Genomic DNA, 13,722 nt, shown 5'->3' on the forward strand with positions numbered 1-13,722 from the left:
GCCAATAAAGGCTTGACCATGTAAGGAGTTCAGCAACCTGACCTTTACTCAGCAAAGCAGTTGAATATATTTACATCATTGTAAAAAGAGACATTGCATCATTTTTAACAGTTGAACTATGTACATGCTATAATCAAGCTTCTGTTGAATTTCTTGACTGTCAGTCAAATCTAGCCTGTTCCAGTCAAATCGTGGTATGGATCCAGCACGTTAAAAACATTACAGACAAACAAACAAACAAAAAAGAACGTTATATGGTACAAAGTTCTACATCAGCAGCTAAGATGTACCAAAAGCGGAGGCAGTGCACCCTTAATTGAGTGAAAGTTAATCAGATCTGCCATGGGATCCTCAGGAATGTTTTGGTTTCTGCAGACTGTTCATTACCATACAAAAAAGAGCACTTGTTCTTTTTCTGAAGTACTTGGCTTCAAAAACTCAGTCCCAAATCCCAAAGAACAAATGTCATTCTGATCATGGATTTGAATAAAAATCAAAAGCCAGAAATAAAATATCAAAAGTATTTCTAAGTGATGTAGGAGTCTATCTAGCACTTAAACAGTAAATTACATCCTTACAGATAGATAGACAATGTTACTTAGTCACCTGTGTGCCATTTAGTCCCATCCTAACAGACACAAAACAAAAGCTCTTGTCAGGAGTTTGGAGGATGTAGATTTTGAACGCCAGATGTTTGTTGCAGCAGTTAGGTATCACACGGGCATCAAAAGTCTTTTGAGGATCTCTGTCCAAGTGCTACTTTGCAGTATGGTTTAAATAAACACACAAAATACATGAACAAATCAAATTCTGGTAGTTACTAAACAGTTTACTCTCCAGTTGCACCTGGAGGGAGCTCAGGTGAAGCAATACCATACAGGACCAGACTGTGAACCCCAGAGGAATGCATGCAGCCCTTGTAGGAAACCACCTGCTTTGAGTTGGACTTGCAAAAAGGCATCCCTCCTCCAAACAGAGGTAATCACGTTCCCATCTTGCTTTTCCTTCCAGACAACAACCTCAAATTCCAATCACCACGGGAACGGGGGTTGTCTATCCTGGTGCTATTACCATGGCAACTACCACACCATCACCTCAGATGACATCGGATTGCTCGAGCACCTCTGCCAGCCCTGAGCCCAGCATCCCCGTCATTCAGAGCACTTATGGTATGAAGACGGACAGCGGAAGCCTTGCTGGAAATGAAATGATAAATGGAGAGGATGAAATAGAAATGTACGAGGACTATGAGGATGATCCCAAATCAGACTATAGTAGCGAAAATGAAGCCCATGAGGCAGTCAGTGCCAACTGAGGAGTGTTCACAGAATTAAAGTACTCAGACTCACTTGGGTTTTTTTTGGAATTTTTTTTTTTTGAACAAAAAGTTCTTAAAGAGCCTGCATGCATGTGTGGCTCCTACAGTTACATCAGCAGAATGGTCTTAAATGTTTCTTAACGTGTGAGACAGATTGTTTCCCTAATTTTTCATGAACTTTTTTGTTTTGTTTTGTTTTTGTTTTATTTTTTTTTAATTTAGATGAAGACATATATTAAATATCAGACATCAGGACTTGAAAAGTTATATGAATCGATAGCTGTCTTACAAGTCTTACCTTTTGTCTTTTACCTTTTGGATGCTGATAAAGGTTTAAGTTACTGTTTTAGATGGGGGTTATACATTCTCACTCAGGTATGCTGTGCCAGCCTACAGGTTGTGAATGTGTTTTTATTCTGGATTATTTTAGAAAACAAAATTGCAGTTTTCATATTGTGAAACAGAACAAGTCCGCAAGTGTGCACATCTGTGCATCATAGCTCATCTTTAAAAAATCGTCTCTGAATTCCATTTTTTTCCATATGTATAGCTGAACTTCTGATGTGCCAAACTTTTCATAACTTTTGAATCTTAACATTTAAAAAAAAAAAGTCTTAAAGGAGACACTGTAAAGTCTTAGACAATCCTTTGGCATCTTAAAAAAATATATATATAAAACCTAATTTTTTTTCCAGAAAATGGTAAAGTACTCAGGAATCTGGAGACAGGATATTCTTAAGTAGTGAACATGGTTGCCATAGTGCATGTGCCCAATTGCTTTTGCCTCTTGATGCCATTAGTGTGAAATTTTAAGTAAGCACAAAAGAGCGATCACCAGCTATGGACAGGCCTGTCTTAGCAGTGTGAGGCCACCTCTGACTACATTCTTTACCCCTTTGCTTTTAACCCTTGCATTCAGTCTTAACACATTTTCTCTTAAATAATTTATTCATTCCAGAATGTCAAGGGTCCAAATACTTAATATTTATTTTTAAAAGTACTGTTGGTGGCATTACACTTAAAATTCCTTATTGATACTTTTAAGAGTGCTTTCTTTCTCTTCCCCTAAATTACACAGGTATATGAAAATAAAAGTGCACCTGCTACTAAAATAAACATGACATTTATGAATGAGATATTCAGTTGTTTCCATAACACTATATGTTCAAGGAGCACTTGTAAACACTCAGCCTTTTATAATGCAAAATAGAGTACTTATATATGTACATACAGTACAAATACTCCTAAACTTTGTGTTTATAGTTATAAACCTCTATACTTAGAAGGACAGCAAAGGCATATGTAAAATCCAAATTGCACGTAGAGTCCACCATGATGAATTTTTCGGGCTTGTAGAATCCTGCAGTGAATCATGGCTCCATATCTCACGTTCCTATTGTCACCTGAAGGAACTATCTGCTACCTTGAGTATTTATGCAGTGATTTATATGTGAGACTCCTAGTGGGAGGGGAAAGTCACAAAAATATCTGGCTTGCAAAGCTGGGCATAAGGTGCATCAAAAATATTTATTAAATATTAGTCATGTGGAAATGCGAGCCAGATCTTATTGCACGTTTTTCAAGTGTTTTGGGATCTTTGGATGTAAGGTGCTACACAAACTAAATTTTTTAAAATTTGTATTACTACTGGAAACAATGCAATTGCTAGAGAAAATTCTGGGAAATGTACAAGAGACAGATTGAAAGGCTGAGAGTTTGTTAATGTTCAGAAATGTCTAAGAAATCGCCTTTATTTTTTTCCCTCACATTTTGCTCATGTTCATAAATACACCGCTGTATGTAATATGCAGATCAAGTGGGCCTAGTGAATACATGTGCTAAAACTCCTCATCTCCCTCAGCTTTTAGTTTGAATTGGATATGTTCAGCAGGTCGATGATAAATTCAGACTCAGGCTGAGAGGTATGAGTGGGCCTAGAGCAGCTCTTCTTGAAATCTGTGGGAATCTTCCCACAGAGCCAAACGGGCTTCGTTTAAGGCCCAGACAATGAAGGAAGTAATGCTGGTCATCCTCATGCTGTTGTACTATCTTGCAGAAGTTCATGTGAGGTGCAAGGAGAAGATGCTGTATCGGGAGCTGTCTGTTTCTTCATAGCCCCAGTAATACCTCTTAGAGCAGAGCGAGCCATTGTTGCCCCTGCAGAGATCACATTTAGATGTGCGAAAAGAACCCCCAAAACAAAGAAGATTGTTCAGTTTACAGAACAATTGATAAAGATAATGACATAGAAACACAATGGTCAGATTCTCTGACCATTTTGTAATTTGGAGCAAGATGCTATATTTTAAATATTTATTTAAATGTGTTCTGAGTCCATGTCTAACAAGCAATAAACTGGTCTAGCCAAGACTTTAAAGGCATATGCTGTGTCGTTAGCTGGTGAGCGCCCTCTTTAAGCTGGCTAAGGTACTGATAGAAAGTGGTTTTTGTTCTTACAGTTGCTTGGTAATTTGAACTGTTTTTAATACATTCAGCTCAGATTGGGGGGAGGGTATCATTATTTCCTTAAAAAGAAAAAAAAAAAGGCTATTTATTAATGTCTTACATAATTCTTCTGTTAGAAGTATCTCTCCCTCCCCCCATGTCACTTTTTCTCTCCTGCTCTTTTTTTTTTTTTTTTTTTTTTTTTTGGTTTTGTTGCATCAGTAGAATGCTGTATTGCTAGCATTGTATTTTATGTAATTATTTTTTTGCACAAAGGCAAACATTTAGATTAGTTGGTTAATTTTTTTAAATTTTATGACCATGCCAAAATAATATTCTGCAGGCTTGTGGAGAACAAAGGACTGTTCTTTAGGACTGAAACTTGATTTTGCTTGTAGTACAAAAAAACACACACTCACAGATGTTGTTTCGTAAGTGTTATAAGCACTGGATATAAATGGTATTTTTTATCACTTCTGACTAATGTGAAACTGTTGTACGAAAACTACATGAACAAAAGTCATCTGTTTCGACTCGTGTGGGCCTGCCTCACAGTTGCCGGATTTGAGTCATTTTTTATGTCTTGTTATTTCATTTATTTATGCAAAATACATGTATGTATGAACACTTTGTTTTAGCTCCAGCCCTGCCTCAGTGCTGATGCTCTCTACGTTAAAGCCACATTCTCAAAAATGACTGGCTGTTCAGGAATCGCCAGCTGGTAAAATTGCATTTATTGGCTGGGGAAGTGGGAGGAACATATTTGAATCTGAATTGTGCATATGAGCATTTTATTCTATTTATTAGCCGACATTGGCTCTAAAATGTCAGTAGAAATCAAGGAAGGACAATCATAAGGATAAAAAACACCATTTTTACTTTATTAATCGGAGCTCAAAACAAAGTTTTTGATGAAATTACCATCTCATTTTAGAATTTTTTTAAATTGTGTAAATATAACATAGGAAATAGAATTTTATTTTTTGTTCATGGATACTTAGTGAAGTATAAGTTATGTATTTACTTTTGTTCTATATCAGTGTATGTTGGTCCATATTAAATGCTGACAAGTCACTGTACCTCATGTAGATGCTGAATTTCCACCCGCAGTGTGAGCGCAGTATTGTGGACCTGTAGCTGGGACAGCAAGTTGCCTCACTTGTGCTCTCACTGTTTTTTGATAGCATATCCCACAAACACAGAATACTTTTTCCTTTCTTAGAAAGTTGATACATGAAACATGCCAAGTTTCTGATACAGCTGATAGGAAACAACAGTTTGTTTTCTGAATCCAAGTAAAACTGATTTAATATTTTAATTCTTAACAAGAATGGCATTTGAAAGTCAAAAGCATATTCCTGGAAAGATTGTCATGACTAAGATGGTCCTTGCAATGCAATCAAGACTTTGTAATATCAATCCTTTATTTTCTACGTTAATTAAATCATACTACTGTCATATTAGGCTGTAATACTGGGCAAAAAAGTTCCCACGAAATACAAAGAGGACATATAGAGTTGCTTTTTAACTGTTGTGTTTGAGCCCCCCTTAATAACACTGACTGAAAAAAAATACCAACTCCATTCAGGTAATGCAAAAATATAGTAATACTATTTTCTCTGTGAACAAACAGTTTATTTAATTAACAGATACAATATATAGTCTTTTTGGAAAATTAGCAAATACTTATTTTCAAGAGAAGTACACTCCTGAAATAGTCTGATACCAGCTAGAGTAGTTCACTTCATGTTTGATAAAAACAGGGCTCAGGTTTATGTGGAGAAATGACTCAGATGACACGGCCCAGTTCTGGTCGGCACGTGTGCTTGGGCGTCACCATTTAGTTTGTGCAACCGCCTGCTGGGAATACACAGGATCACAAAGTGCTCCTAAATCAGTGTACTCAGGTGCAGCGTGAGGCAGGGGGAGGGCAAAAATGGGATTGCTCCAGGTTGGGAACGCAAAGCAAACAACGGCATTGCAAAGTGTACAGCAGTCAGCTGAGGACAGTTACTGCTCCGAGCATAAACACAACCACCTCCCAGTGCCATCTGAACCATGGTCCTCTCGTGGGGTTGGCTTTCCAGATTCAGTTTTTGGTCATATCAATGATGTGGCATTTCAAAAATCATTTCCTAGCAAAACATACTATGGGATTAACACTCCCACCCTCCCCCAGCAAAACACTTACCTACCTGATCACTTTTAAGCACGTTAGTACTTCTGTGGTGGTCACGAGGACCAGTAAAGTGTTGGTGTTCAGCGGGGTAATCTTTGCTGAACTGGTCCACAGTGCGAACAACTGCGCTGGAGATGCGGCCAGCAGGACGTATGATAGAGTTCTTCGTGTTTTTACGAGACGCTGATGAATGGGCTTGGACCCTCTGAGTTTTGCATGCTTTTTTAAGATTCAAGTTGGCACTTAAGCATGTTCTTTTAAAAGAATAATGTTATATGACCTCATCTGATCTTTTAGAAAACACTTAACTTTTTTGCTTTAAAAAACAACTTCCCCCAAACCAATTTTTAAATAACCCATTAATATATGTGATTTTTTTCTCAAATCAAACTACATTTTTGATATACTGTAATGTACTACTACAGAAGGAAAAAAAATGATATATGTTTATGCAAATACATTTCATTTTAATCCATCGCCCTTTTTTAAGTACCAGATTTGTTGGAAATGGTGACAAAGAAGTATTCTGAGATTTCACACGCTGGGTAAAAAGGGGGTGGGGTGGGGTGAACCAGGCTAAAGGAAAACTTATCAAATTGGTATTTATGGCAATATGAAAGCTATAAAGCAACTTAGTGACATGGCTTGCTTTGTAATTTCCGCTTTCTAAAAACCACAAGTGAGGTCCTTGGTGCTCTTGGAGTATGGGGAATGTGCAAATATTTAACTGTTTGTATGCTGCACATTGCAGACCTGCTAGTGTGCATTCTCCGTTTGTCTTCCTTTGTCATTTGTTTTTTGCTTTCTAGAAAGCAACGTTTTTTTTTCTTGTACCCTTCTTCAGCTTGTAGCAAACTAGAATGCTTAGCATTTATGTTCATTCATTATTGTATTTCCCATGTACAAATTTTTTTTATTACATTAAGACAAGCTTATAAGCTGTTACTACATAACTTATCTTACTGTAACTCTTATTTCCTGACATTGTAATTTGTTTGTGATGTATATTGTGAGATTGTACTCTATGTTAATTTAATCAGCACAATTCACTGACATGCTGGACTGACATGCTAGCTGCTGTTTCAAATTGTAAAGTTTGTGTAGAGCTGTTGGGACAACTGAGACTCTCTTGTCAAGGTACTATGCTTTGATTCCTATAGCAACACTGTGGGTGCAGCTCTTGATGGTGAGGGCTGCTTGTTGGGCACCCACTGGCTACTTTAACAGGCAGGTTTTCTTTGTAGAAATTCTATATACAATGCAGGTACCTACCTGGGCCCATGGCCGGTAATTATTTGGGCGTGTAGAGGAAAAACTAGTGTCTATTGCTGCTTTGAATATGTTTTAAAGTCTGAAAATGTAAATAGTTTATCAAAAAAATCTTGTACAGTCCAGTGTAAAGTTTTTAAATGAACTTAAAAGGTTGCCATCACATCTCACACTCTCCTCTAGATACAGGAAGAAAAAAAAAAAAGAGAAAGAAAAAAGTTTGCTAAGGATATTGAGTGAAAAAAAAAATCTGTTCTCAACAACAACAAAAAAGAGAATAGTTATTCTTAGCTCTGCTTCATTGCATAAACAGACTTCTTGAATTTTGTTGTGCAGTATTGACGTGAGGTAAATTAAATATTAAATAATCTTTCAGTGGTACTTTTAAAAGTCTTCTCCTCCTCTGCCTCAGTTATTAATGGAAAAGACAAAATTGAAAGACACTGTCCATATACAGTATGTTCTGGTGTACGTTGGCACCTTACCTACATGTTTCGGGTGGGGGGGATATTTTTTTTTTTTTTTTTTTTTTGCACAAGGTGCTTTCCTGATATGTTAAACATGTCATCTTTGGGTGATTCAGTATATGCCATGACAGGGGTTTAGACCCCTCAGGGGAGTGTCTATAAGACTGCCTATTTATGCTCATTTACCTCAAGACTGTCCTCTCTACCCTTAATCTATTCACCATCACTCCATCTTTTGTACTGCTGTTGACACTTACAAATTAAAGATAAATTTTGTTTTATGAGATGTGTGTGTGACTTCTTCTATGCATCCTTTATTGTTCCCTTAAGTTCGCATTAAAGATTGAATATGATGAGCTGATGGAAAGGAAAATGCAACTAGGCCCATTCAGCTGGTCTCCTTTAAGTTCAGCAACTGAAATCTTTCAGCTCTTAGGTTTTCCCCATGCCTTTATATTCTACAAAGGCATTTATCAGCCTCTGACATCCATTAACACCATATGCTGCGAAAGACATGCATGATAACCAACTTAATTTGATAATATTCACTGGGCACCACTGGTTTTGTAAGCAGAAAGTGCTGTTGGTAGCAACATAATCTCAGTAGGATTTTTATTGAGTAGAAATGAGACAAAACTGTTCTCATGTTCCTTCTTTCTTTGCCTTCTCTTTTTCCCCCGCGTATAACATTAAACAAACTAACCAAACTTGACAACAAAAAAACCCTGTAGTTGCCATATTGCCATGTCTGTAAACTGCTACCATTTGTGTATTATGATTGGCTTTTGACATTGTAATTAGTCATGGTTCTCATAGAAAAAGAATAAATTGTGTTGAAGTATACTGTACTATAATGTAACAGAACATTTTGATTGTGCATTACATCAGATTTCAGTCTAGTTTCAGCCATTACACAAACCACCCTGAAACATCTAAGTGGGAAAGAATCCTTACTTCCCCGGAGAGAGCATCATACATGAACTTATTAAAAATGACATACTGCATTATAAATCTGTGTGATGAAATACTTCAGGGTCAAAAGTGGATGGAATGAAGTTGCTGACCAATGTGTTATAATGAATAAATACATAAATATTGACTTGTGCATTTTAAGCTTTGGTTTCTGGTAAGCAGTCAACTAGTTACTCAGTCGAACTGCAACACTAAAGTGCTCTTGAGGGGAAGGCAGCAAAAAATCTGTATTTCTACTAGTTATTATGGAGCAATTTGCACAAGGTGGCAATATCCATGCTGTGTATTTGAAAAGCAGAATTATGGCACTGGACAGCAGTCAGTCCAGCTGAAGCTACTAGAGTCAAAGGCAGCTGGAGAAGAAGCACCATATCATTGTGCCTGGATTTTATTTTAATACTGTAGGCCTGATAGAGGGTCCAATCCTCTGCTATGTATTATATTGCTCCACTGAAGTCAACTTATGCCATCCCCAATTTAGCTTTTTCTCTGTTTTTTCTCCCCCTGCCTTACTTCACCATTTGTCTCCTTTCGTTGCTGGAATCCGCAGCTGTGAGTAATGATCAGTCGTCTGGGAAACACCGACTGTGTTCTCCATCAGCTGGGTTGTTACATAGGTGCAATGAAAAGTGAGCTGAGGAATGGCATGCAACGAGTCACCGCTGCCTACAGCAGTAAGAGACAAAATGATTATTTGACAGCTCTAGATGTCAGTCTAAAAAAAATACAATCAATTGTACCACACAGGCTGGTGTGCCGTGTCCAGTGTGCGATAGTCTTCTGGTGAAGGTAGCATTGGAGGCCACAGGTGCCCAAGGAGCAGCCTGCCCTTGTGCTGGCACCATGCGGTCTCCTTCCCTCTGAGCGCCTTTGCCATGCCGGGTTCCATGCACCACCCTCGTTAGCAATCCAAAGGGCCCACTGAGGATTCAGGAACATTGCTAACACCATGGTGTGTGCATCAGGTCACCATGAGAGAAAGCTATCACAGTGCTGGCCGAATAATGACAAGGAATCTCAGACCTCAGAGATACACATCAGTTATTCCAGCCGCCGCAGGAAAGCCACGGGACTTCTCTGGCACCGCACAAGTGACAGCGCGCAGCCGAGATGAGAACCGAGGTGCTCCTGCTGCCCGGGTCCGTTCTCCTTCCTTCAGACACGGTTCTCCCTCCAGCTGAGCACCCAGACACAGCCTTGGAGCACAACCTTCACTCGCCAGCTGCAGCCACAGCTTCCTCAGGCACCCTTGAGGCTCGCAGCAGTTTGGGGGCTTCAGGACTGCGATGCTGGGCACGAGAGCCCGTCCCCCCCGCTTGGCTGCTGGGGCTGGGGTTCTGCTGTGGCAATTATTGCTACTGCAGCAGCCTGACAGCTCGCACAGGATGGGAGTGGGGGGAAACAGTAATTGATTTATTTCTTTAATATATGGTTTACAATAGAAAATATGAGCTCCAGGTTGTGTCTCCAAGCAGTTAATGACCAGCTGGGTTAAGGGCCTTCAAATAGTGCCATTGGTCATTAGCTGCCAGGAAGTATCCTTCCTGTCATCTATTATTGCTTAATTGTATCAAGACCCACTACAGTGAAGGACTGTTAAATCTGCAGATTAATTGGAATCTGACCCTTAGTCATTTTAATAATATCAAGGCCGCTGCAGGTTAGCGTTTGGGTTCTTGACATGACAGTCCATAACAAATTTCTTCAGAGCTGTTCTGCTTTATATTAATGCCTAGTGGATGATTGACACAGTAAAACTTAATTGCCCTGTAGAAATCACTGTGGTCAGTTGTATTATGAACTACTTAGGGCCACTTTAATTTACTTTGACACTGCAGACTTTAAAAGCTTCTCTACTTCTATTAAAACCTACTTAGAGGTCTGGTTGCTGTTGTAGCTCATCAGGAAAGGATCACTCTGCAACAGCAAAAGGTAATTATTAGAGCTTTAAATAATTCTCAAATAGGCAAATTACAAAAGAAACGCATATTGATTATTGGGGTGTTTTTTGCTATGCTTCTGGTTAATTAGTTACTAGCAGGGCATGTAAAGAAGCCCACGCATCATTTTAAATTAGTTTTCAAAAATAGGATGCATGCTCAGAACCTGTAAGCATGACAAGCAGTCAGCCCCCTGACTCTTGCATTACCTCTGCAACATCCAGCTTTAATTTTCTGCATGCAGTACCTCACACAGAAGACACACAACTAACCTCCTTTTTAAGTCAGGCTGCACAGGGTTGTATTTGGAAATCGGGAAACAAAAATATTATGCTGTGATACACAATCACATAGCAGGACCCTAGTACCATGCAAACAGCAAATGGAAAGGTATCTCTGCCTCCAAGACCCCCCCCCAACTGGCTAATAACATCTTTATAGCTGCTCTATGCTCACAGCTAATTAGTCACAAGTAACATGTGGCTGCAAACACAGCAACTGTCCCACCAGGTGAGATCAGTAGCCCACCTAGCCCAGTAGTTTGGTGTTCCAGGGTGGCAACAGGGTGGCCAACTGAAGCATCTCAGCCTGGCCATTGTTTCTGGCTCACCCTCTTCTCTCCTTCAGCATCCAGGCATCATGCTGGGCTGCTGAGGGGTAAACCACAGTTAGTGGGGAGCACAGGGGGTGTCTGGGCAAGTAAAGTGACTGTGGGTAAAGCAGCAACTAGGTTTGCAGGCTGTCCTAGCAGCAATGGGCCTTGCTGAGGAGTTTTGCAACAGTTCTTAGTTTTTTTTTTGTTTTTTTTTTGTTTTTTTTTTGTTGTTGTTGTTTTTTAAATGGAGAGCCAAGGCAGTCAGCCTATGTACAGCTGAACCGCCAAGTCCATCAGGTTAGCTAAAATATTTAGGATGCTAAATTTCTCCCATTTTTGGTAAGATCTGGTTAGACCAACATGCTTATTTCAGAAAATCTGGGGATCAAGGATCTTAATGATCAAATTACTCAATCACAATGAAAGATTTGTTATTCAAACATCAGGAAATCCACCCTTGATGCAAGACTTCAGTCAATTCCCCCTGAATAGCTGCAGCTGCTGGAAAACCAAAAGGGTAAGTGCTATGGAGGCAAAAAAAGAAATCAACCCAAACCACCCAGAACGAAACACTCACTGCCTTTGGGTGCAAAGGCTTTTTTTTTTTTGGGTGCAAAGGCTTTTGGGTGCAAACCACAGTACTCCAGCAGAGTGACTGTAGAGTGCAGCCAGCTCCTAGCTCTGGCAAGTACAAGGCAGGCTGGAAAAGCAAGGGAGAGGTTTGGTAATGGATAACGGTAACGGCCAGCCCCATGCACGTGCCCCAGGCAGGCTCAGCCCAGGGCCATTATTAACGGTTGGCTGACTGCCTCCCTCGTGGCTGAGGGGATGGAGGCGCTGGGCTCAACCATCCCATCCTAGCACCCTGCCAGCACCCCCAGAGTGTTTTTTCCCTCAGGTTTTGTAGCTGAGGAATCTGCCTGAAATCTCTCTGCCCGCCATCAGCACAGCCCCAGGCTGCAGGTGATGCGTGACACCTGTGCCTACCTGTGGAGGAATCGTTAAGTGAGGCAGGACATGTGAATGTTGAGCAGTTGGGAGACAATGGGCTGGTGAAGCACCGTACTCAACTCACATGAGCCTTGGCACTGTATGCAGCTGGCTGAGGGCCAATCAGGCTCAAGGACACGATGCCCTTGGGCCATCGGGGAAAGTCCCTAAGGCGGGACAGGTAGCCAAAAGAAGGAGGACCAGACTGAAAAGCCCGGGAAGTGTTAACCAATCCTGAGCTTAGTTTCTGCAATATGTATGAGTTGATTATGTTCAAACTAGATAAAAGACGACTGAGCTATCCATTAAAGTTGAAGTTCACTGTTCACTCATATTGATGTGCTGGGTCTTCCTTCCGTCGGCAACAAATTGGCGCCCGAACAGGGACCAGTCTGAACGGGATTTGGACACTGCTGGCAGTGATCCAGGGCCACGGTTGGACGGAATAAAGGAGAAGCCGGTCCTGCAACGCAGCCCAGGAGGTGAAAAGGACAAGAATCGGAAGGTGAAAGGGAGTCCCCGCACCCGGGATGAGCCTATTTAGGGTCCCGCCGGAAAAGCGCCGCCGAGGTGTTTGCAAAGGCTGCAACCGACGTATATAAAGGTATGAAAAGATAAGCGGCGTATTATTTGCTCAAATGCTTTTTAGAAAAGCGGAGCATTTTAGATACAGATTGTAGAAAAAGATTTGCCAGGGTTATTAGTATATGGGCTAGCTAAAGGTTGTTTTACAAGTCCTGATACAGTTTTTTGAACAAACAGAGTGGCGTAAATTTGGAAATAAATTGTTTGATGATGTTAGGAACGATGTTAAGTTTACTGGGAGATTTGATGAGGCCATGGAGAGTAGTGGCTAATGCATTAGCCACACATAAAGATGAACAAAGAGTTGCCGCTGCTGCAACAGAGTGGTCAGGACCACCAAGAAGGGTTAATAATGTTAATCCACAGCAAATAAATATGGAAGGAACAGATTGCCCGTTGCCACCTTCCGTTAGAACTTCTACTATTACACAGGGGGTCTCGGGAAAATTGGAGGTGCCTGTGACAATGTCCTCTGATACAGAGGAGGAGCTTTCATTACCAGCAGCTCCAACCGCTCCAATAGAAAGTGAGGAAGGAGCAAGTGAAAGGACCAGTGCTAACTCATTTCTATCAAATATAAATTCCTTCACAACGGGGGCGCAGGGAAGAGAAGGTCTGCAGCCATCGAAGGCCTTTGCTGTTACGCCCCCTGTTGACCTGAACGTGCCTTTCGACCCAGTCCCTATTGGCCTTGGAAAGGAGCGATGGAGGCAAATAGCAAATGAGGCACTGCGTGAAGGGAATTATGAAACGGCAGCACAGTTGACACAAGCTTTTCCGGTAGTATACTCGCCACCAGATACACAGGGGAATGTGACCGTTAATATGACAAATTTAGACTGGAAACTATTAACTCAATTACGATCTACAGTAAATGATTCTGGTTTAAAGGGGGAACCTACTCGGCAAATGTTAGATTATATTTGGGGAACTAATATATTGCTCCCCGGGGACATACGTGG

General features: G+C 40.5%; 1 protein-coding gene and 1 long non-coding RNA gene across 20 annotated transcripts in view; one reads left to right on the top strand and one right to left on the bottom strand.

The window, feature by feature from the left end:
- The window catches only part of SOX6 (SRY-box transcription factor 6), a 380,820-nt gene extending 372,861 nt beyond the window's left edge, over nucleotides 1-7,959 (top strand). For all 19 annotated transcript variants that reach the window (XM_068685194.1, XM_068685208.1, XM_068685193.1 and 16 more), the window contains one exon: nucleotides 1,012-7,959. In XM_068685194.1, the coding sequence (XP_068541295.1) occupies nucleotides 1,012-1,315 (304 nt within the window). In that variant the 3' untranslated portion in view covers nucleotides 1,316-7,959. The remainder of the gene's footprint in view (nucleotides 1-1,011) is intronic.
- A 1,313-nt stretch (nucleotides 7,960-9,272) lies between these two features.
- On the bottom strand, nucleotides 9,273-11,761 carry LOC137857949 (uncharacterized). The gene is made up of 2 exons (XR_011097411.1): nucleotides 10,863-11,761; nucleotides 9,273-10,567 (listed from the first exon to the last, which is right to left on the bottom strand). It is a non-coding gene; the product is annotated as an uncharacterized lncRNA (long non-coding RNA).
- Nucleotides 11,762-13,722: the final 1,961 nt, after the last annotated feature.

This window comes from Anas acuta, chromosome 5 (genome assembly GCF_963932015.1).
Source record: "Anas acuta chromosome 5, bAnaAcu1.1, whole genome shotgun sequence".
Classification (NCBI taxonomy): Eukaryota; Metazoa; Chordata; class Aves; order Anseriformes; family Anatidae; genus Anas; species Anas acuta.